Source organism: Toxotes jaculatrix, chromosome 2 (assembly GCF_017976425.1).
Source record: "Toxotes jaculatrix isolate fToxJac2 chromosome 2, fToxJac2.pri, whole genome shotgun sequence".
Lineage (NCBI taxonomy): Eukaryota > Metazoa > Chordata > Actinopteri > Toxotidae > Toxotes > Toxotes jaculatrix.
In genome coordinates, this window is record NC_054395.1 from 13,589,173 (window position 1) to 13,612,709 (window position 23,537).

General features: G+C 42.2%; 1 protein-coding gene across 9 annotated transcripts in view; it reads right to left on the reverse strand.

The window, feature by feature from the left end:
• prdm16 (PR domain containing 16) overlaps positions 1-23,537 on the reverse strand; it is a 179,713-nt gene that overhangs the window by 10,278 nt on the left and 145,898 nt on the right. For 2 of the 9 annotated variants that reach the window (XM_041056708.1, XM_041056699.1), the window contains exons 4-12: positions 15,992-16,132; positions 10,660-10,762; positions 6,447-6,648; positions 6,160-6,307; positions 5,716-5,869; positions 3,442-5,083; positions 3,206-3,293; positions 946-1,118; positions 303-380 (exon numbers count right to left, since the gene is read on the reverse strand). In XM_041056708.1, the coding sequence (XP_040912642.1) occupies positions 303-380; positions 946-1,118; positions 3,206-3,293; positions 3,442-5,083; positions 5,716-5,869; positions 6,160-6,307; positions 6,447-6,648; positions 10,660-10,762; positions 15,992-16,132 (2,729 nt within the window). Of the gene's footprint in view, positions 1-302; positions 381-945; positions 1,119-3,205; positions 3,294-3,441; positions 5,117-5,715; positions 5,870-6,141; positions 6,308-6,446; positions 6,649-10,659; positions 10,763-12,091; positions 12,218-15,991; positions 16,133-23,537 lie in introns of those variants that run through there. The other 7 variants (XM_041056665.1, XM_041056657.1, XM_041056718.1 and 4 more) reach the window with 6 other exon arrangements.

Here is a 23,537-nt window from a genome sequence, read left to right on the forward strand (position 1 = left end):
ACCAATTTTGCAGATCATATAGCTGCACACCTAATTTCAGACCTTGTTTAAAATAAAACACAGATAAATTCTTAGTTAATTTGAAAACTAAAACTGCTTACAAGAATCTCTGTTGATTCACCCAAGCAAAAACAGAATAAAGTGCCACAGAAAAAGTACCGGCAGAGGGATTTCAAGTGTGGAGAATAACAGTAAGACAAGAAGACAAAGGGAAATACATCAAAAAGAGCATCTGTGGGAGCAAAGAGCCTTTCACAAAGATTAAAGACTAGACTTAACTAGAACAGAATAGAATACAATACCTGTAGGGTTGTTCCCCTGTGTGTGTCCGCAAGTGTCTGGTGAGGTTTGCTGAACGAGGGAAGATTTTCCCACAGTACCTGGAGGGGACAATGGACGGATGAGAGTCATAATAAATAAAATATGTATTTTATTATCACTGCAAATATTTAATGTAATAGAATGCAGTTTCATGTATGTAAATGTCTGACCAACACTGGAAATAACTCGCTGCACCACAGAACACTAACCAGTAGTGGCTGCTGACTTTACTGGGTGGGGGCTACAGGCACTGAGGGCTTCTGCTTACACACAAGCAACATTGTACAAGCTTGGTGCACTAAGCTTTGATTGCAGCTACAAAGGACTGTTACATTTACAACAAGTGAATCATAAACAAAAACAGCCTCCATCAGTTTGGCTACTTAATCTATCTCTGTTCTCATCAAGCAGAAGGATCCTCCAGAAAACAAAAAGATGTAAACATTTAAATTCAACATAAATGCTGAATGTACATTCTTTTCTGTTTTTTATAAAGAAAATATTGACTTGGTGTCATATTCTGATTAATAATTTAAGGCCTACTGTGTGTGATAGTACAGGCTTTGTGACAGTTGGGGTGCTGCACCAGCGTTCCATATTGAACCAGGTGACCCTGGCACTAACCTGCAGGCGTAGCGCTCCTTGCCCTTGCGGAGGATGGCGTCTGAAAGGGAAGGTGGTGGTGAGCGGAAGTTGAACAGTGGATGAGCTGAGTGTTGCAGCGAATTGGGCGGCGCGTCAAGTTTTAGAGCGCCAAAGCCCTCCAGCTTCTCTGTCATGGTCTCCATGGCTGACATCTGGGGAAAAGGAGAATGTGGAAATGGCAAAAAAGGAATAGGTAAGATCAAATATTTTGATGTGAATCAAGAGATTCAGTTTTTCATATTTTAAAGCAGATCACTGTCATTCAACCAGATTTTGGTATTACTTAGTGTATTAAGGATTTAATTAGAAACCTTGTAGTGAGAAGCTCAAAGCAGCAGTTCTATTTTTAATCACTCCTCAAGAGAAGCCATTGAAACTAGTTGATATATTAATGTGTGCGCGTGTGTATGCGCGCGCATGTGTGTGTGTCAAAATCGAAAAGAAAGCACTGAAAACAAAGGCACAATGTCAGACAAAAACAGAGAGCGAGGGAAAGAGACAGAGAACGGAAGCTTTGAGGAAGCAGTATATCAGAGGTTAGCCTTGTTGTTTGTGCTAAAGGCGAGTCACCTCCATGACCTGTAACACATTCACAAATGCTCAAGTACCATTCCTCCAGTACTCCCCTCCGCACACCCTCACCTCCAGCTTCAGCCAGTGCTTTGTTCTCCAGCTCTTACCTTCCTCTGCCAAAGCTACTGTTGCAGGCTGGCAAACTGGCTAAATGAGGCATTCAAGAGCCCCGATTGGAGCTGTACAATATAGTTTGAGATACCCCCAACTGATAGCCACTTCCCCTCCCCTAGAAGCATGTGAACAAAGGGGGCCAGTTATGTAGAAGTTTATTTGCCAAAAACAGCTTACATCCTTCCTTTTTTAGTGAATACGGGACGGGAGAGACACAGGGACAGACACTCCGTCTCGACGTGTTTATTCGTAGTCTGAGAACGGGTGGAGGGGGGAGCGGGGTGATTCCGTCATGAGACTGAATTAGAGGTGGCATTGTGTTTGAATCACTGGGAGGATCGCAGCTGAGACACTCCAGTATGAGAGGTTTTTATTTGGGAGCCTGTGAAAATTTTTCATCCTGGGGTTATTGATCAGTTATGAGTACTGATTCACAAGCCCTTTATGAATTAAATAACTGACATAGAGTATATTCTGGGCTTTAACTTACACTCTTATGTGTCAAATGACAAGCTCTCAAAGACATCCAAGGTCACAGGTATTTTTCTCAGCAATGAAAATGCAAAAAATTGTGGCTTCAGTCATATTCATCCAATGATGAATAACACAATGTTTCAAAACATTTACGAGCACAGGGTGAATGTAATTAAGAGTATGTACCACTACACCACACTTTTGTAAAGGCATAACTATACACATATGTGTAATGTCCTATATGTAAATCTACATCCATGTGTAAATTTATCTGTCTGTATATGCAGCAAATGTGCATACTGCAAAGTCACAGTTGATTGAGGACACAGATTTCCAGGTCAGATTAAACCGCTTCCCCAACGAGAGCCCCCCATTCTCCTGGACACAAACACAGGATGTCCTTGATGGACACGGTGCTATTATCTAGCCAGCCAGCCAGCCACAGAGAAAAAAAACTTGGAGGGGATTGAGTTATTAGCTGGCCTGTGGGCTCCCAGAACATGAAACAATGCCACAACTAAGATTAGTGTGGCCAAGAGAGGTAGTCTGTTACAATTCAGGCGCTTATTATTCTCTCTTTTATTAATACTATCATTCCTTGTAATCAAGATTTCTAGAGGCAGGGAGGGTCTAGGGACAGTCGAACAATATGACTGATTATCAAAGGGGCTGCGATAACAGACTGTGTCTTCTGAAAAAGGTAGAAGTGACGAGGTACACAGGCGCCATTCAGTAAACAAAGGAAGAAATCATACAGAACCCTTGAGAAAATAACATCAACACTGTGGAATGATGGTGCATAGGGCCCTATCAATTCAGGTTGCAGCAGCGTGGGAGGCAGGAGTGAGGAGTTTTCACATAATACATGGTTTGCAAATAATAGTTGATAGCATCTGGGAATAATCAGCCTGTATGCAATACCTGGAGGTCAATTCCCCTGTTTGGTATTCCCTTGCTGTAGTTTATTTTTTGTTCAAAGTGCATGTACCGTTTACTGTTTCTACCTAAGATTACACCAAGTGCCTTCCTAGATTTGCAATGTGTGTGTGTGTGTCTGTACTCTTTGCTGTGAGCCTACCTGTGGATGGAAGAGTGGTGGTGAGGGCCTGAGGAACTTTTCCTTCAGAGCTCCTACGGGGTCGAGTAGCTTCCTCTTCTCCACCCTGCTGGACCAACAACAAGGCAGAGGGTTACGTACCAAGGTCAGATTCATCGAAAGCCTCCAAACACATACTAACCACCAACGTCTATATAAAAGCCTTAATGTCACTTATGTGTGAATAGCAGTTTCTGGTCTAATCGGGGCTGAAATACCTGTATATGGGGTCCATGAAGAAGGCTGAGGGCTTGGCATAGTGCAGGGGCGGCGGCTGATGTGGCTGTGCCTGGGGCTGCTGGTGCTGGGAGATGGAGGATTGATGCAATGATTGGGGGTGTGGAAACCCAGCTGGGGTTTCGTCCTTGACGGAGACCCCCTTTCCTACTCCATAGATGTGGTTCTTTCGATTTTGTGGCTCAGCTGCCACACCATTATGACCACCTCGGCTCCGGCTGCCAATGCTAAGGTCCAATGGCTGTTCTTCACTGCTAGATATTGCTAAAGGTCCACTACTGCTCCCAGTACTACTGTTGGGGTTCGAAGAGTTTGTTGGGGTGGGAAGAGATAACTTGGTCTCCTTGGGCTTTGTGGTGAGATCAAATGGGGACTCTGCTGTAGGAGCAGGAGCTGCTGGGGCACCAGAAACTATCTTGTGCAGCTGCTCGCGAGGTGACTTGGGTTCTGCCTTAAAGAACATGCTAGGATTGAGGCTACCTCGATCAGCGCTGAAGGGATAGAGGGAGTTGTGGAAGTTGGGCAGGAACTGGAAGGGGAACATGGAATGGTAGGGCAAAGGACCCATCTTCTTCTCCTGATGAAGACCAATCAAACCCGGGCCAAAATATTTCTCAGCAATAGAAGCGATGGCTTTGATGGAATCTGTGGTAGCTGCATTGGCATTTGTGGTGGCGGGTGGGAGGGCTTGCTCATCAGGTGGAGGGAAGAAGGAGTGCTGGGATGATGCAGAGGAGAGAAATGGACGATCGATTGCGAGGTTCCCCGAACTAGACACAGCTGATATCAAGCCACTGTTTGAGTCTTCTAAATGATGGCCTTCGTGACTTGATATGGCCTCAGATGGCTTCCTTCTTTTACCACTTCGCTCACGTTCACTCTCTCCATCGCTTTCTAGGTCAGAACCATCACCTGAAGCAGTACCAGTGGTGGTGTCCAAATCTGTCCCACTTGTGGTATTAACGTCTTCAAGATCACTACCGTCAGACATGTCTGCCATCTTAGATTTTGGCTTGGCTTCTCCACCAGAAGAAAAATCCAGTTTGCTCTCTTTCTCTTTGTCTTCCACCTGACTCAAATTGTTACCTCCATTGCTGTTTGTTGAGCTAACCAGGGACAGTGGAGGTGCATCTAGGGGACTCCGTGGCAGCTTCACCTCCTGACTGCTGCTGCCCAGGGGGCTCTTTATCAATGGACTGGCCGGCAATAAAGGTGGTCGCGGATACAGTGATGGGGGAAAGATACCTGGGAAACCATGTGGGAGGGATGGGAAGCCATGGGGTCCTGGGGAGAAGGGCAAGCCAGCGTGAGGGTGAGGTCGGGAGGGAAAGTAGTCAGTGAATCCTAAACCTGACTGGTTTAGACCTGGAAGGTGGGGATGATGGGACTTGGCCTTGGCCATGATGGGGCTGGAGCTCATGGGGATACCAGGGTTGAACATCCCTGCAGGAGAGCCATAATGGTTTTTGCCCTCACAGAAGCGGCGGTGCTTGTTGAGGGAGGAGGTAGTGCTGAACAACTGCCCACAGTCCTTACACTTGATCTGGGTGCGGCAGTCAGCATGCATACGCTTGTGGCGGCAGAGGTTGGAGAACTGGGTGTAAGATTTGTGGCACACCTCGCCTGGGGGAGCAAAAAGACGCAGCCCATCAGGGCCTGGTTAAACCCATTTTAACACTGTCTCTAACTCTGTATACCAAATCAGCTTCAACACACACATCTGAATGGAAACTGCTGATGAAATAGTTTTTGAAAATGAAGGGGGCTGGTTTGTGTGGATGAAACCAAACACTCATTCTGCGAATTGAAACAGCAAAATCATTCCTGACTTACTGTATCTGTACTGTGATGTATTTTACTGCCAAATAATTACTGAACACATGCAAGAAACATTATAAACTACACATGTATACAATTACCTTAAAGAGAGAAAAAAATAGGTCTCTGATTCATAATTAAAAATGACATATCAACATTATCTTTGCTTTTTTACTTGTCAAAACTAATCAAACTATGGATCATAAAGCTTAGATTGAAAAAAAAAGTGCAGGTGAACAGGTCAAATCTATTAAATACGATTTCTGGACATGTGTACTTGGTTCAGAGGATGTAAACAGAATCAAAAAGGTGGTGAACATAGAGAAGAAAGAGACCGCAGGAAGACAGAGAGGTAGGTGAGGTAGAATGAAAAGAAGCATAAAAGAAAAGGACTGTTACGGATGAAATGGTCATTAACTTCCAAAGCTTTCACTTACAGATAAAGGGTTTGACACTGCTGTGGATGTGCTTATGCTGCTTGAGGCCTGATGAGGTGGCAAAGGTCTTGCCACACTCAGGACATGTGTGAGCGCGTGCCCCCACATGCTGGGAGCGGATGTGGCGTTGAAGGTTGCTGGGATCTGTGAACACCTGAAATTTGAAATACGTGTATAAAAATACAATGGATGCCATAATTAACTATGCAAAAAAAAAAATTCATCCCCTTTTTGCATTATATTTTGACATTGTCATTGTTAGTGAAAAAATGCAGAATTCTCATTGCTTTGATATCTACATAAAGTATGCTGTTCTTTCAGAATTACTAAATCTATGTCTAGTACCAATCTGAATTAAGGCTAAAAAAACAAGGCCAGCAGAATTTCTGAAGCAGATAAAGCCTGTGTGTCCTGTGCACAACTTACGTGCCGGGTATGCTGTACCTTATCACAGTTTTCACACTCAAAGCGTTTGCCACTGTCATGTGACATCTGGTGACGGATGAGGTTGGACTTCCAGTTGAAGGCTTTGGGGCACTGGTCACACTTGTATTCCCTCTCCTCTGTATGGACTATCATGTGTTGGCCCAGACTTGATTAAGAGAGCACAAGTTCATCAGTGAAATTCAATAAATCATTCATGTCTGTATAAGATTAGAGGACTGTATGTGTTGAATTTTTATGTATTTCTGGATACTGAAGGTAGAAATTGTTATCATGTGTCTGTGTACCTGTACTCATTTGGAAAGATCTTCTCACAGTCTTTACACTCATGGACGGGCTCATCGCTGTCCTCACGCTCCTGTTTGAAGTCCTCTCTCAGTGTGTCAAAGATGGAGCCGGCACTGGAGCACGAATACTTCTGGTGCCGCCGTAGCTCAAGTGTCGAGGAGAACAGCTCATCACAGTCTTCGCAGCGGTACATCTGCTCGTCTACACGCACGCACACAGATGCACACAGATTTGTTTAGCCATCACACAATTCAACTTACTGAAATATGTAAATATGTATATGTATATGTAAAATACATCTTAACTGAAGAAAGATTTGACAGTTTTGATATTAATAGTACAACATGAAATGTTTAAATGTTATAGTTTGACATTGTGTGTTTGACACTGAGTTTGACTGTTAATTTTTTTTTTTTAAAGGTACAGAATTCTTATTTATTCCCCTTGTCTGTGTTTTCCATTTTTACAATTCTTAAAAAAAAAAAAAAGCCTCTTTTTTACAGATAGGACTGCAACATTTCACAAACAATACAATATCTTAAACAATAAAATAGCTTTTTTTTTATAAGCATATATTTATCAACATAAAATTAAACTGAACAAAAAGAGTCCACATAACCAACTGCAGATTTCTGGAGAGGGATGAAAAGATTTTTAGTTCTATAAACCTGTCAACATTTTCAGGCAGCAGCTGATACCGCTGATAATTTACAGTGTTACTGAGCAACATTTAATTGTGTCCACTGGCTTTTAATGTATGCAAACAAAAATGACTACATTTTATGGGAGTCAAGACAATACCAGCTTTGCTGTACACAAAGAGCCAGTGCTGATTTGCATCCTAGTATTTACTACCTCCTCCTGACAGTTGCATCTTCCTCAAGATGCAGAACCAAGCAACTGTCTATAAAAACTGTCGATAGCGCTAAATAAGAACAAAAATCTACTACAATCTGCGTGTTAGTTACAGCTAAAAAGACTCCTATTCAAATGGTAAAAGCAACAATCCTGTAATTGACATTCACATAAAAGGGAAATCAATTAGCAGTGAAATGTAACCTTCGTTAACACAGTTAATTGCTTGTTAAAGCAAGTGTTTGCTTTAGACTGTAGGTGTAATAGCGCACAGGGGAAACAATAGGGGCTGATCTTCCCCTTCCATGTTGATAACCTTTACAATACTTCTCACCACCAAGGTCAAACGCATAAAACTTGGGCCAGCTTTTTCAATAGCAAGTTCCTGAGTCAGACGCCAAGTTCAACAGATCAGGGGAAAGCCCAGTGGAGTGTCTTTGTGCAGGGGCATGAATGTGTATACATGTGTGTAAGTGTGCATGTGTTTATGTGAGCATTTTCCAAAAAGAATGAGCCACAACGAACGGAGGTAAGCAGGGGCACAGTGGCGCCAACCCCATGGTGATTTCAGCGCCAACCTGCCATACCCTCTTTGCCATGACCCAAGCAGCCAGCATCTGAGTTGGCCCCCTAGGTGTCCCAACACGCCATGCACACCCATCCATCATTTCAGGCTGCACTAAATGGGTTTATCCAAAATGACTTACAGTGCATTGCTCACCTGTTTTCTACTGCATGTGACCGTTTATCCAGCTGGAACTTCTTGGACACATTAAAAGGGCATTAGTGTAGCAACATCAATGTGTCTAACCTTGGGGAGAAGGATAAATGACCTTCTGGTCAATGGGCCATTACACTGAGCTCAAATGCTAAACTAACTAGCTCACTTTGACACCAGTGTGCACATATTTCACTAAGAGCGAGTGTGAGAGAGTTGGTTTTGATGTGATGTGAAGCTCAAACATCTTTTTGTTTGTCACGAAAAATGTTTCTGAAAAAAAAAAAACCCAATAAACTTTGTTGAAATTATCACAAAAGTACTTAGGTGTTGAGAAATCATCTGAGTGGATACTCAGGTGTGTGTTTCAGTGAGGACACACGTAAATGAAGGTACTTGCATGTGTGCATCAACGTACCTGTGTTTTTTCAGTTAGTCTGGTCTGGGCGGTTGGGGTGGGTGGGGGTGTGTGGGGGGGGTTATAAAGGAGAGACTAATAGCTCTCTGGGAGACGAAGGGAAGCACAATTATGTGCAGTTTAGCAGCTAATCTGGGAGCATGGGTGAGGTCTCAGGGGACTCCTCAAGTCCTCTACTTCAAATTCCTTCTCTGATAAGCCAGACTCAGAGAGCAGGGCTCCGCTGCCAAGCTCCCACTCAGCCCTGCTACCTTTCTCTCACTCACACAAATACACGGAGACAAGCGCACAAAACAGACACTTTCATCCCCACAGTAAGTGGACTTCCACTGTCTCTCTTTGCCCTCCTCCCTTTCTGTCCTCCTGTCTCGCTCACTGATAAACAAACATCTTCAAACAGGAGATGAACTGTAATTCAGATTTTTTTTCCTGCCTGCCTTCATCCCTCTCTCACACCAACACACAATGCCAAATACTTTGGCTCTGACACACACATTCTGGCAGGTGGAGTGTCTCTCTTTTCCCTCTGTCTGCTTCCTTCTCTTTATATTTCACATGTATGCATGCATACACACAGAGGAACGGAGCAAATCATTTACAAGTCTGCTCCATCTTTGACACACTCCTTTAACATGTCAATCTGGTTCTTTTCAGTAATCTAGCCTGCTTTGAGCTCCTGTTTTCTCCTGTTCCTTTGGCATGGAGATCTGTGCATAAACTGTGCATCATGCAGGACGGGGGGGGGGGGGGGGGACTGGGGTACTGCGGAACATCTCACGAAACATCTTGTTCTCCCTCTACCATTTTATAATCAGTGACAAGTAAAAGTAATCAGATTTTTTTTTTAACTTTTTAAACTTTTTTTTTTTATCCGTGGTTCCAGAAAGACTGGAAACACAACAAAACAATGTTACCTGACAACAGCACTTCACCACAATAAGTCCAAGATGTTTAAAGAAATTCAGCGGAACTACGGCCCCTTTTACGCATAAGTGAACTTTGAAAGAAAAACCCCAGATCGACATTGAACAGCTGTCCAAGTCAGATTATCAGATAAAATATTGAACATATTCGGTGTGACATATAGAGACACGGTTGGAAAGTAGTGCAGTACAGTGAATCGGGTTACCCACTCGGAGGGGAGACGGGTGGGTGAGAGCACCTAAAAAAATGTGACGCACTTTGAAATGTGAGCCAATTTGCAGACAACAGTGCGCAGCGCGGTGTGGAGGAGCTCTTCACACACGCGATCGTGCAGATTTCAGTGTTTAGTGATGGAAAAGCAAAGACCAAACAAAAACTTTAAAAAAAATTAATTTGGAAGATTTTTTTTCAGTTTTGGTTTACGAAACCCAATCTTTGACATGAAGGATGAAGGACGGCTGCGTTAAAAACAAAGTGGGATTTCAGGCTGCCATCACGTTTAATCAACCCATTTATTTTAAATGATTTAACAAATTTAACAAAGCTTGATCATATGTACCGCTACAGTTATCACGTATGAATCAGGATATTGGAAGTACCACCTAGACCTAAGAACACGGGCCGATTCCCGGGGGCATCTATTCATTAGGCGCATGGCAACGATCGTGAATTTCAGAGTTGACGATCCCACTAAAAAAGCTGCCAAACACGATTATCCAGAATTTCTAAGGTACAAACTGAAAATTTTTATTTCTTAATAACAAGATATTATTATGATTCTTTGGCCGATAAAATGAAATTCCAAACTCAGCCTAAAGGACACGAGTGTTCCCACGTGATGTGTTTTTAAGGACATGGCTTCTGAATATTTTCTGTTTGATCTTGGCTTTCCGTCAACAGAAAAGTTCAACTTACTTTGGATGGAACATGACAAGTGCCAACTGACGCCCTGATACAAGGTTTCAGGCGAAGAGGCCCGTTACATTGCTGCGCTGTACGCGCACGATTCAGAGCAGGATCTTACGAGTGGCCTTCGTTATTGGCAGGCCTATTTTTAAATGACAGCTCCAAAACGGCCTTCAACCAGATGCTTTAATGCGGGATTTAATTCTATCCTGGAAATTTATGATTCGAATAATTCGCATTTCTTGAGGGAAAAAAAATCTTGGAAGGGAGAGATGGTGTCTTTTTTTCCGTCACATTAGCGGGGTTATGGAGTGTGTTGGCCGCGAAAGCAGCACAGGATGCAGGTTGGAGTTTGTTTAAAATGTGCGCTAATGACGCGCATTAATCTTACCTTGTAGGTTGGGTGCCATGGATCCCTCGGGGAAAATACCGTCCTTCATATACACTAAAAGCTCCTCCCCTGCTTCAATGTCCCGCACAGCTTTATAATAAATCTGAAGAGGGAGAGAGAGAGAGAGGGAAAGGTAGACTTTTAACTTAAGGTCAAGATGGAATTAATAAGTCTGGACCCTCAAATATTTATTATCGCAGGGCCTCATACTGCGATATATATAATATTAGCATATTAATATGGTCGTTATTAAGAAAATAAAATGTAATGTATGCCAGAAATAAACTATATTATCCAGGCTTCAGTAGAGTTATGGAAAGATCATATGTCATCTGAAAAATTCACAATATTTTGCAATTTATTTGTGCTAATTTAAGGCCCGACTAACAGAGGTTATTTTAATATAGCTTTTGATACAACAGAGTGACTCATTCTACATTAATTCAAACTTTATAAAATAAACAAAACGAATATAAAATAATAAAATCCACCCCATTACAAATCACTTAAAATAAAACGAAAAAAAAAATTCTGGTTCTGTGTTTCTTTCACAAAGAAATACCCAAACATTCAAAATGCAGAAGAAATCCAGACATACAAATGCTGCTGTAATGACTCTAAACAGTCTGAGAGAAAAGTGGTGAATGAAACGAAAATAAACATCAAACAGCTCAGCTGCTCTCATGCGTTTTTTTTTTATTTACAGCTGCAGCAAACCGGGAAATGTCGGCTCTTTATCGGCACAAAACAATTCATCTGATTGAGGTAGTTTAACTAGTGTGATCGAGCATAAATAAATTATTCCTGGACTCGAAGAGGTTTTGTTTTGGCTTTAAGTAAAGACGAAACAAACTAGAAAACAAGAGTAAAAATTATGGCAAAATTGGAGGCCATCCAGTGCCCAGGCCTAATGCAGCGTCGAGCCAACATCTAGAGAATCTATGTATCAGTCCGAGCTCATACATTCACACGCAGTCACATACAGAAAATTCATTAAACTAAGTCAGAATTAACGTGTTTCAGTGAAAAATATTACAGCTTCTCAATAAAACAGCGCGAACAAGAGCTTCAAAGTGCATGCAGAAAATGTGGTGTCTGAACACATGGGGGCGCTCTACACCAATTCAACAATGTCACAATAAGGAAGGCAGAGCACACTCATTCATACACACACACACGCAGACACACAACACTGAGGAAAAGGCTGGTGAAAATAACTTCCAAGTCTTACTGATCTTAAGATGAGACCAGGACCAGGGTAAACAATTATATTATTATTACTATTGTTATTATTGTTGTTATTATTGTTGTTATTATTATTACTATTATTATTATTACTACTAGTAGTATTACTATTATTATTATTATTATTGACAACAGTTAGGCTACACACAGTCGCTGCGGAAGCCTCTCTATACTTTTTCGACCTGACCTTTCTTTTCTCCGTGAGACGGAAGAGTTGAGAAAGTTGCGCGGCGGTGCGGAGAGCCTCCAGTTGCAGTAGCACTTCAGTCCCGGTGGAGTTGGCGACACAACCCATAGTAGGTCTACCGGAGAGGGAGCGGGGCGCTGGAGCGGGCTGGGCCGGGGAGAGGAGTTCGCGGAGCAGCCAGGCGCGCGGCGGACGGTCGGTGATCGTTCCCTCTGGCTGGATGAAGCCCGACGCTCCTCTGCTGGGCTACTCTCTAATCTAGTCAGTGAGCGCGTCTTTGATGATGATGATGAGTCTCTCTCTCTTTCTCTCTCTCTTTCTGACTCTCTCTCTCTCATTAGTGATTCCCTATTGCCCCTTGGTGCTCTCTCGGTTACCCGTCGGCCACTCCTCCTCGTCTTATCTCCAGCCAAAAGGATTGAGGGATCTGCGGCGCAGACCCCTCCCCGCATCTCCGATCTCAGCCGCCGCTTTGGCCGCTTGATAAATCTATTATTGATGTAAATAATGGATAAACCAGCCTGACAGACTTGCACTCACTCTATCACTCACTCTATTACTCTCAAACACACACTCGAGAAGCGGGGACAAAGCACACGCACGCGCACACGAACACATCGATGAGCGCAGAAAATGTATCAATAGGCCTATTGACGATGTGTAATGTTATTTAACTTTTGCTCGAAATGCAGCAACATTATTTCGCTCTCTCTTTCCTCCAGTCTGGCCCAAACATTACTGCACCAAGATGAAAGCAGTTTCTTTAAACTCTGAGGTCACGTTTAGACGAAGTGGGGTCAAAATATTAACTTGGTAAAATTATATATTTTTTGAAACAAACCTGTGAAAAATGAAAATTTCTCTTTATATGTATTCATATAAAACAGTTGTTTTTAAAAGCTATTAATTAATAATTATATATATCATTATTTAATTTTTCCTCAATCATTTTAATTGTATTTGTTTTTTGAAAAAAAAAAAACAAAGAAAGAAACACTGCATGAAACATGAGATGAATATGGACACTAGAGAAAAATACTTGAATAATTTATAAAGGATGAACAACATCGCAATTTCCTATTTAAATACTTTTGATATTTATATGTATGAATTATATTTAATTTAAATCTTGTAAAACAGCTTGTTATTACTTCCTCATTTAAAGACAAGATTATAGATCAATAAATATTTATATTAATTTATTTATTTTTATAAGAATTTTTTTTTCTTTTTAGTTAATACAGCAAGTTAATAAATAGGGAAATTTTAATTACATTCTTAATTAATATTTGTAATATCTGCACTGCATTTTTTTTGTGTCTTTGTGTGTGTGTGTGTGTGTATTCTACAGTAAGGCCTGCACACTCAGACCTGTCTTGACCTCTTTCCATCTCTGTCCAGTGTTCAGGGGAAAGATGCCTCATCGATCAATGCCAGCCGTAGGGCCCGCAATAATCCCCCACTGTGGCACACACACACACACACACACACACACACACACACACACAAACGGTGTCTATTTATTGATGGATCCATCCGGGGGTAGAAGGGCAGATCAAACAGTGTTGGAAAGGGCTCCACTCCAAAACACAAAAGATGAAGGACTGACAAGAAGGTGGACAAGGTTCATCTTCTCTTCAAACCCCCATTTCCTATCCACACACACAGAAGCACATACACACACACACACACTTACACACACACACACACACACACACACACACACACACACACACACACACACACACACACACACACACACACACACACCACCCATTGCGCTCTCTCAGTCGTTTCCTTCAGTAGAAGCAACTTGGCCTTAGAATCACTGAATGGGCTCGCTTACACACCAGTTTTAGGTGATTGTTGGCTTTCTAAATGAAAGGGAACTATTTCATTGGGGTAGACGCACACACACGCACACACATTTACAACACATGCACTCACACAGACACACACAAACAAACACAAAAACACAGGGCAAACTGTTGATTTGCCTTGTTTTGTTCGGCTATCGTTTAAGGAGCCTGAATGTTGCATTCGGAAACTGCAAGCAGGATGAAGTGAGAACAGTCGCACTTGAAACAATCAAACAGTTGACTGAATGAGAAGCTCAGAAAATAACATGGCTGTCTGCAGATACCTGCACAAAGTACATCTTTCTGACACAGACACACACACCACTTTTCTAGAGGAACTCAAAACACCAACACTACTTCTATAGAAACTGTGACCAAAGCACATTTACTGTTTGCACCTGATACGGACACACATACATATAATACAATAATACCAAATTATAGCATGGCCATAAATATCTAAATTATGCATGATCATGCATGCATTTGTTCATCTTACAACATTAATGACAAACAAATAAACAAATAAATTATCCACTTGTTTTTTAAAAGGTTACTCCCTGCATTTGAATTTGCCCCGTGTGCACATATTTCCATAAACTCATGCATTGTGCATGCTGATAAAAAAAGAAAAGAAAAATCACTGAATAGTCTGTTAAATTATACATTTTAGCACTGAGTGGCTGTATATATGTGTGTGTATGTGTGGTGTTTGTAAATAAATTATAGGGTCATACCTGTGAGCCACTACACCAAGCAACTGGTCAGGCAAACAAAAGCAAAGCCGTTTGCTAAGTACAAACAACCACAAAACACATCAAAAAGCAATCGTGCACGTGGCCTTTTCTGGGTCCGATAATTCTCCACAATTTTCGCCAGTGCCCTGATTCTTTCTTTGACATTGTGTGGCAGTGGCAGGGGGCACTGATGTGAAAATCTTAAAAGGATTAGGCGGGTTGGTGTTGCCAGCCAATTGGTGCTTGTCAATCTCGGAGGCCCTTGTGTGTTCCCTCTCCTACTTGGCCCAAGCCCCCTTTCTCTCTATCGGTCAGGCTTAATGTCTGAAGCTTAAATGGACACACTAGCCTGTCCCCTCGGTGTGACAGAGTGACAGGTGGCAGATCAAGACATGAGGACAGAGAAGGAAGACAAAGACAGCGAGGAACAGGCGGCTAGAGACTGAGACAGGAGGGGGAAAGAGCCATGTAGGCAGGGATTAGGAAACAAATAAGAGCAGAGTGACAGGAATGTGGAAACACACAGGCAAGTCATATGGATGCATTTGGCTACTGTCAAATGCATCCACATGCATCAGTTTCTCATGTTATGTTCCGGTGCTTTATCTTATTCTCTTTTCTTCATTTGGCACCGGTATTTCATTTGCAGAAAGTGGGACAACAGTGAACAAAGCAAAAAAACTGAAAAGAAGCAGCTTCTGCAGGACAAATAGAAACAGAGAAATATGCTAATATATTGCAGCAGTAAGTTGTGGCACACACATTGCATGGGGTTGGGGTTAGGGCCTAGTTAAGCAGTTGGGGTTTTATGGGCACTGGCTGGGAATCTCTCCAAAAGTATCCGATGCCTTACCCAAGTTTCTTTAGAGAGAGAGAGGGGGGGGGGGGGGGGGGGGGGGGGGGGGGGCGCAAGAAGCAAAAAGGGAGAGAAACTGCTGCCTCCACAGAAGAAGACCGTGCCTTGGATAATGGTTATTATGGGACTCAGGAGTGTCAGCCTATTCTTCAGCCTCTTTACATGGGTCATTTCCTAACAGCACTGGCAACTGGCCCAGCCACAGACACACAATGGAGCCATTCCTTGGTCATTACCAGCACACACATTTTGCTACCACAATGGTAAACACACACACACACACACGTAGGCGTGCTTGCACACATTCACGCAGATTAACTGAGTGTCAACTCTTAACGGAAGAGAAGCAATAACAGCCACTCTCCCGTCATCTCTACCTCTTGCTTGACAACATGGTCCTGTTTCTCTGATATCTGGACAACAAATCCAGCCAGGACGTGTTACTCACCTGGTCTCCGGTGAGGTGACAGGCTGCGAGGTTCTGCTCCTCGAATGACGGGGCAGAGCGGACATATTTGAGCCAGCTGTTGCTGGTGGCGTCCGGGCCTGTGTCCAGCGCAAACTTGACGTTGCCCATGTCGTCCACCACCTGTTGGAGAATGACAGGTTAAACTTAAAAAGGGCAAAAAATATATATTTATGACAACAGATTATTGTCATTTGTACAAATTACATTTTCCAAGGAGAGCATAGGCAGTTAAAAAAGTAATATTTTAAATGGGTACTTCAGAGTTTAAGTTGGCAATGCCAGAAGTTTTATGTCAGTCAACCTTTAGACACACAGAGGCAGCATGTCAGTGGGTGTTAGGGCCACCTAACCTTGTCAATCCCAACAACTAGAGGAGGAAAGAGGGAAAGGAGGAGAAAGGAGGAGAAAGGAGGAGGGAGTAGACAAACTATGGCTTCTTTCACTTGTCTAAAGACTTTCTCTGGCACATATTGATCACCTTTTGTGACCCCCTACACCCCTCTGAGACTCCAAGAGCGGGTTTCATGTTACCCGCTTTCACACAGAATGAGGAAGGATGGAGATAGAGGTGAAGGAAGAAGAAGAGGAGGAGGCAAACAAGCGAAGAGAGGCTTATAGTGGAGCAAAAAGTGAAGGGAAAACCAGGAAGGAGTAACAGAAAAATGGGAGCTCATTATTCACAAAATTGTAAATTATGAATGATAGAGGAGAAATAAGTACAAGTCTTCAAATTTGCCAAAAGAACATATATTTTATATTAGACAACAAGTATGAAACAGCAGAAATACTGAAGCGAATGCATATGTTTTAAAGAACAGATATCTCCTCTTGGCTCCTTTGAGTGCATTTGTTTGTGTGCACTGGCATCTGTGTGTGTGGTGGAGTTTGGTGGTGCTGGGGAATCTGGGGGCGGCTCGGCTGAAACCCCTAAGTTAACCCCCTCCACGAAGCTGAGGCTGAAGCTCCGATTTCTCCCCAGCGCTGCATGTGATACTGAGCCTGTGTGAATCCTCCTGGGAGAACTGGCCAGAGACAGAGCAGCTCCTCTAATTACAACTCCCAATCAGCCTGGCCTGAGTTCAGCACTGACCTTTAGCTTTCCTCTCTGTGCTCCTAATCACAGTCAAATGTCTGCTGAAGGAAATCGAGGTGTGATGGAGAAGAACCAACAAACCAACTGACGTTTTAAGATGTGCAAAGTTCGTGAACTTCTCTAACTGGCTGCTTTTCTAAAGCCATGTTAGTGTGTTTTTTTTCCAGCTCGTAAAGTGTGAATGGTCATGTTCTTGTTGTCTGGGTGAACGCGTGCAGAAGGTGTATTTTCGTGGGTGGGGGTGCAGGTGCCAAGTTTGGTGAGTAAATATATATGTAAAGGGTCTGGTAGGAGGTGTGGAAGAGCTGCCATGTGCTTATTTGAACGAATATGGTAACCCTTTAAGCCGAATGCATGTGCGCATGGCTGAGGTAACAATGTTGTGCTACTTTTGAGCCAAGGTGTGAGGTTTTGAGCCTGCTTTAGAATAACAATGCCTGTTAGTTCCTTAGCTAAAAATAATTTATCAAAACCTCGACTTATGTTTAAAAACCCTGCTCCACATGCCTGAAATAAAAACTGCGGCTGCTGCTTATGTAAATATATTTGCTGATTGTGAGGGTGGGAAAAGAGACTGTTAATGCAAATCAGTTCCTGTTATGTGTTTTCTGTAATTCACAGAAATACTCAGAAGCAAATAATGTGATAATGTCCACTGGAAGAGTTGATAAAAAAAAAACCCCCAAAAAACAAAACCTGAATCTTATCCATTCCTCACACTCCACATCTACAGCCACTGCCTCTTCTGCTCCCAGTTTATAACTTGAAACACTCAGCTTGACCGAGTTCAGGCTTTTATTTTATGTGTGAAAACAGCCACTGAAAACTAACCAGGCATACCCCCCCTCAACTACACACACACACCTACTACTCCACCCAATATCCTTTCTGCAGGTGGTGGAGTCAGAGTGCACTTGTCACAGCGTTGTCTGGGAGCTGCGACAGGTATTGTACATGTTTTATGAACACACGGAGAAAAACTGAGATCCAGGTGGAGTCAAGGTGGGATTATTCCCTTTTTTTTGGAAGTTTGACTCTGAACAGACTGACACGTGTGAATACTGCCCTACCTACATATTGAGCACGGCGGTATTCATGCACACACATTTTACCCCCCCCCCACACACACACACACACATCCGAGGGTCTGATCATAGGCTTAATGAGCAGCAGACCTGTGTGTGTTGTATGTGCACATGTGTGCGTTGTCTGGGACACCCTGTCTCTGGGTGGAAGCCTGATTTATAAGGCTTCAAATGAGGTGCAACAGAGAAGGAGAGCCAGAACAAGCCCACGGCTGATTGTTTGTTTATTTACCTTTCCCCCCCCCCACTCCCAACGTCATGTGGGTGAGGAGGACCCGGCTGGAAATCATCAGTTCCACGTGCGAAAGAGTTTCAACAAAACAAAGCAAACCTGACTACTGAACGTTTTCCCATAACCTTCTCTCTCTTTGGATTAGAGATTGAGACAGAAATGGTGACACTAAAAATGTCAGGAATGCTGTTTATACATTTTCAAGTTTACCATTTTGCACTGACTCCATGTTGATAACTTCATCTGTCCAGTCGTTCTCCTCATTCTCATTCTGCTCATTTAGGCAGATCATCTACTCACTTCCAACTTAACTCTTCGACTTCGTTCCTCACTACAATTGAAGGGTGCTTCTGGTTTATTTAATTGGATCTTTTCCGTAGAGTTGGCAAACATTTCTATCAGTGATAACAAAATACTATTCACCACTTTAATTGTCACTATCTGGATATGTGGCAAAATTGCTAAAAAGAAGTTTGACAGCAACCTGATCAGTCAGGTTTTGAACAAAAAACCTTTAGCCAGACATATTTGGAAGAGAAAATAAAGGTAACCAGTAAACTGCCCATTGTAAACATCCATCACAGTTTTCTGGTTCAGCTCTGGCCTACCAAACCGCTGTAGTTGTGAGCACGTAGTTTCCTTGTGTAATGACAGATTATTGTTGACATTTCAGGTGCGCTCACTTTTGGTTTTACATCCAAACAGATAATGTTTCGATAATGTGGCTAAACTGTTTACAACCTGTCTGATCATTGGACTGCTTGTGCTTCTTGTCTCGTCACACTTTGTTGTATTAATTTCTGTTCTAGATCTCATGGAGTACAGTGAACAGTGTTATTATAACCAATTCAAATAATGGCAAAACCTAGGAAAATAGGATCAAAGTTGTGATTCTGAAGTGAAGAGAATCTTCACTTCAGAATCATTTTGTTTATTCATACTTTCCTTCACTTCTATATCACTGATTCACTACCCAAAAGACTTTTATTTCAGAGCTTGACCAATAGTTTTATTTAATTAAACAGGATCAGAAAATGACTCATGTAACAACAACAACAACACACACACACACACACACACACACACACACACACACACACACACACACACACACACACACACACACACACACACACACACACAAGCACAGACACAATAAGACTTCAGTGAAAAGAGAAGCACCTCTGAGTGGACAGGATGCAGGGCAAACTCCACAGGAAGCTCTGATAAGAGCACGACACTTATATAGCTCCTCATAACACAAAGGGGAACCTTTGACAGCTAGGAACCTTTAATGGATGTCTCGGCATGCCCTCTCCCCCGCCAGTTATATCTGACGGATGTGTGTGCCGCGCAGGGCTGAATTAGTAGAGGAAAGTTGCTTGTACGAGTAGACGTTGGTGACAAGGTACATATTATTTTCTGTTTGACGGAGGGCAGAAAATGGAAATGGCAGCTCATGGCGCAGTGGTGATTGTGATTTTGATGTGAGATGGAGATAGAAGCAGACATACAGCATGTGAGACCTAACTGCTATGTTATTGTGTGTCTCTGAGGGAATATTTTTTATGAAGTGTGATCTTAGAGCTTTGTTACGCTGCCCTGGGTTTCAATGTGTGAACACACCCTAGTTTGCATGTACTTGTATCCACGAGTGATAGAAAAAAGTTGTTTTCATACAGTTTTTCAAGTGTTCTTCAAGTAAGAAAACATACAAAGGTTTGTTTTTTGTGTATTATTAACTTCAGCAGATTCAGCTGAGAAATCAGTGGTGATCAGTTATATTTGTTTAGCCTTTTTCTCATCAGGGGACATCAAGACAAGCATCTATTCATATATGGAGGAGTCTACTAAACAGAGAAACAAACTCTTTTTCAACAAATGTTAGGTGAAATATTTCTCTTTCTGTGGAAAACAGGAAAGCTGCACTGCAAATGTGTAGAGAGAAGGTTGAAGTGGCCAACAAATGAAAACAGGTTGTTTCAAAGACAAAGAGCAAAGAACAGGGGGCAGATTGCCTTTCAAAATGTATCTTGTTTTTAATCTATCTAGATCAAGAATATGTGAAAACTGAGAGATGAGAAATAAAAAGAGGTCGGGATTCAGGACTGCATGCACTTCTTCTTGAAGCAGCTAGGGGGCAGCCTGGAATGAGAGCTCTTCAGGCAGAGGAGCAGAACTGGAAATCAAACTTCTCTCCCTCTCTGCGGCTACACACATATACATACAAAAACACAAGGCCAGGGTGATTGTAGACAATAAAAAAACGGTAGAGTAAGACACACACACACACACACACACACATTCTGTTTTACCCTGACGAGAGGGCCAGTCATGGAAACAGAGCGGTGACAGTGACAGATTGAGTGGCTGTGAAGTGGGCTGCGGAGCTGGTTGTTAGAGGTGTTGCAAATTAAGGTGCAGGACGACTAACAAGAAATAAAGAAGTGTGTGTGAGAGTGTGTATCCTTTCTGGAAAAGGGTCTGTTTCCAGTTGGGAGGCCCCTTAACATGCACACACACACACACACACACACACATACACACACACACACACACACATACATACAGGCGGACTAATAAAGTGGCTGACAGAGTACAGATCCCCACAGCCTCTGATGTGCACATTCGTGTGTGCGTGTGTGTGTGTGTGTGTGTGATGGATGGGAGCCTGCAGAGATGACCCTACCCCGCCACATCACTCAACAGTCTAAATGAGTGTGTGTACATCCACATTTGTGTGTATGTGTGCATGGAAGTGAGAGGTGGACAGGCACACAAGGGGTCCTGTCAATAAACCTTCTCTTAGAGCCAGAAAGAAAAAGACAGAATAAAAGACAAAGAGAAAGAGAAACTGTTCACAGTTTAAGAATTTCAGTGAGGACGATGTGGGAGGGCAGCAAAAAAAGAGATAAAGGAAGAGAGATGAACGAACAAATTTGCAAAAGTATCTGACTCTTACTTCTACCTGCATGTTAGTAAACTTGGGAGGAAGGTGTTTGTGTTCATGGATGTGAGTACATGTACAGTACATGAGAGAAGGAAGAAGAGTAAGAGGAAACTATGGGCTCAAAGGCTAGTCAAAGATTTTTAGTCTGTGAAATTATGTTCAGAAATAGTTTCACAGCTGTGGTTGCATATCACCCTCTGTAAACCTGTGAAAAAACATCAGACATTAAAGTTCATACGCGTGTGGGAGATTTGTAAGAAGAGAAAGAGTTTGAAATGTCTAAATAAAATTTATATAAGTCATATCAATGATGGCATCACACAAGGCTTAGAGTTCTCTGCTTTGAATATGTACTCAGATATTAACAAAAGCAGCTCTTAATTCTCAATATCTGTGTGACCTAACTTCTTTTACACATTGCCAATGTCTTTGAGGCACTGAAATTATTTCTGAGCAGCATTTCACAAAATCAATATTTTACTGATTCTTTTTGTGGCCCGCATCGTAGAAAACCGCCTTCAAAATACACAACAGCACACTTTGCACACATTACTTCACTTTGTCATAAAATCCAAAATTGATGTAGAGGAAACATTCCTTGATAAGACTTAATTTCGGGTTAATTTAAAATTTTATTTCCACCTGAATTTTGTGAAAATTGCTCTTTTCAGAGCTGCACTGATGTTGAAGTTGACAGTATTTGTCAAGCATGACTCATTCATTTCCCTTATCCAAATTTTAAGATTTAAACAGACACTAGGCTACATTCAAATTGCATTAAAATTTTTATTCAAATGTTCTTCAGACTTCAGCTTAAATGTGAGAAGCATGTCAACTATCTTAGACAATCACATTCTGCTGACAGTGTGACTTTTATTAATACACACCTGTATAATAATTTGCATCAAGCCTTTGAAATCATTTATCTGTCACATCCTTAAATTTAAGATATCAAATACTTTCAGTGAAATGATGCTGAGCCCAAATAAAGAGAGTCAGTAGCAGAGCCAAAGTGTTTCATCAGGAGGAGCCATACTGTGAGTATAGATTGTGCCTTTAAAAATAGTGTGTGTGAGTGTGTGCGTGTGTGTGTACGGCCTATTACTGATGCTGGTAATAGTACACCTGTGTAGCCATGTCTGGCAGCCTAATGACAGCTAAAGAGGAAACAGGCTGTAAATCCACACACACACACACACACACACACACACACGCACGCACGCACGCACGCACGCACGCACGCACGCACGCACGCACGCACGCACACACACACACACACACACACACACACACACACACACACACACACATTTCCTTTTATCAAGGTAAGAGCCCTCATGTAGAATATCACATATTTACTGTTTGTGAAAGGCACAAGTGAGTACCACTGTTAGTTGTATCACTGGTAATATGTATGCAAGGTGCTGGAGTGTGTGTTCACAGTGTATGTGTGAGTGTATGTGTTGTGTCTGTGAAGGTGAGTAAAGGCGTGTTAAATGTGACCCATTTTATCTGGGCTGGGCAGCCATCGACATAATTAAAAACCAGGCAGGCAGGCCAGGGAGGGCCTGGGGCCTTGTAAAAGCCATCTGGGTTGTAGTGTGTGTGTGTGTGTCTGTGTGTGTCTGTGTCTGTGTCTACATGCACTGTGAGTGTCAGAATGTGGCCCGGCTCACTAATGACCCAACTTGCTTCTCTTAAATCAGAGTCTCTGCAGTCGCCGTCACACAGCTATCATTTGTGGTGAGTGTGCATGTGTCACACAAAAAAAAAAAACAGCGTGTGAAAACGGCCTGTGTCTCCCACACTCACAAAATCACAGAAAAGTCAGATATCATTTTGTCTGAGTTTGACCCATCCAACTTTTCCCTTTCTGTGAAACTTGAACAGCAGTTCCCATGCAAGTGAGAAGGTGTCTGATAATGTAATAATCACCATAATCACCAGATTTTTTTTAGCTCCTGGATAATATAATATGAAAATAAAAGGCACATATATCTTTGTAATGTGTGTATCTCATTGATGTAATAAAACATTTAACATGGATTATTAATATTATCAGCTTCTATGGATTATTGCATTAAAAAGTTCCAATACATTTTGATTCTCTTAAGTTAGCCAGCAGTTATCTTTCATTTTTATATTGCCAGTATAATATATGACTT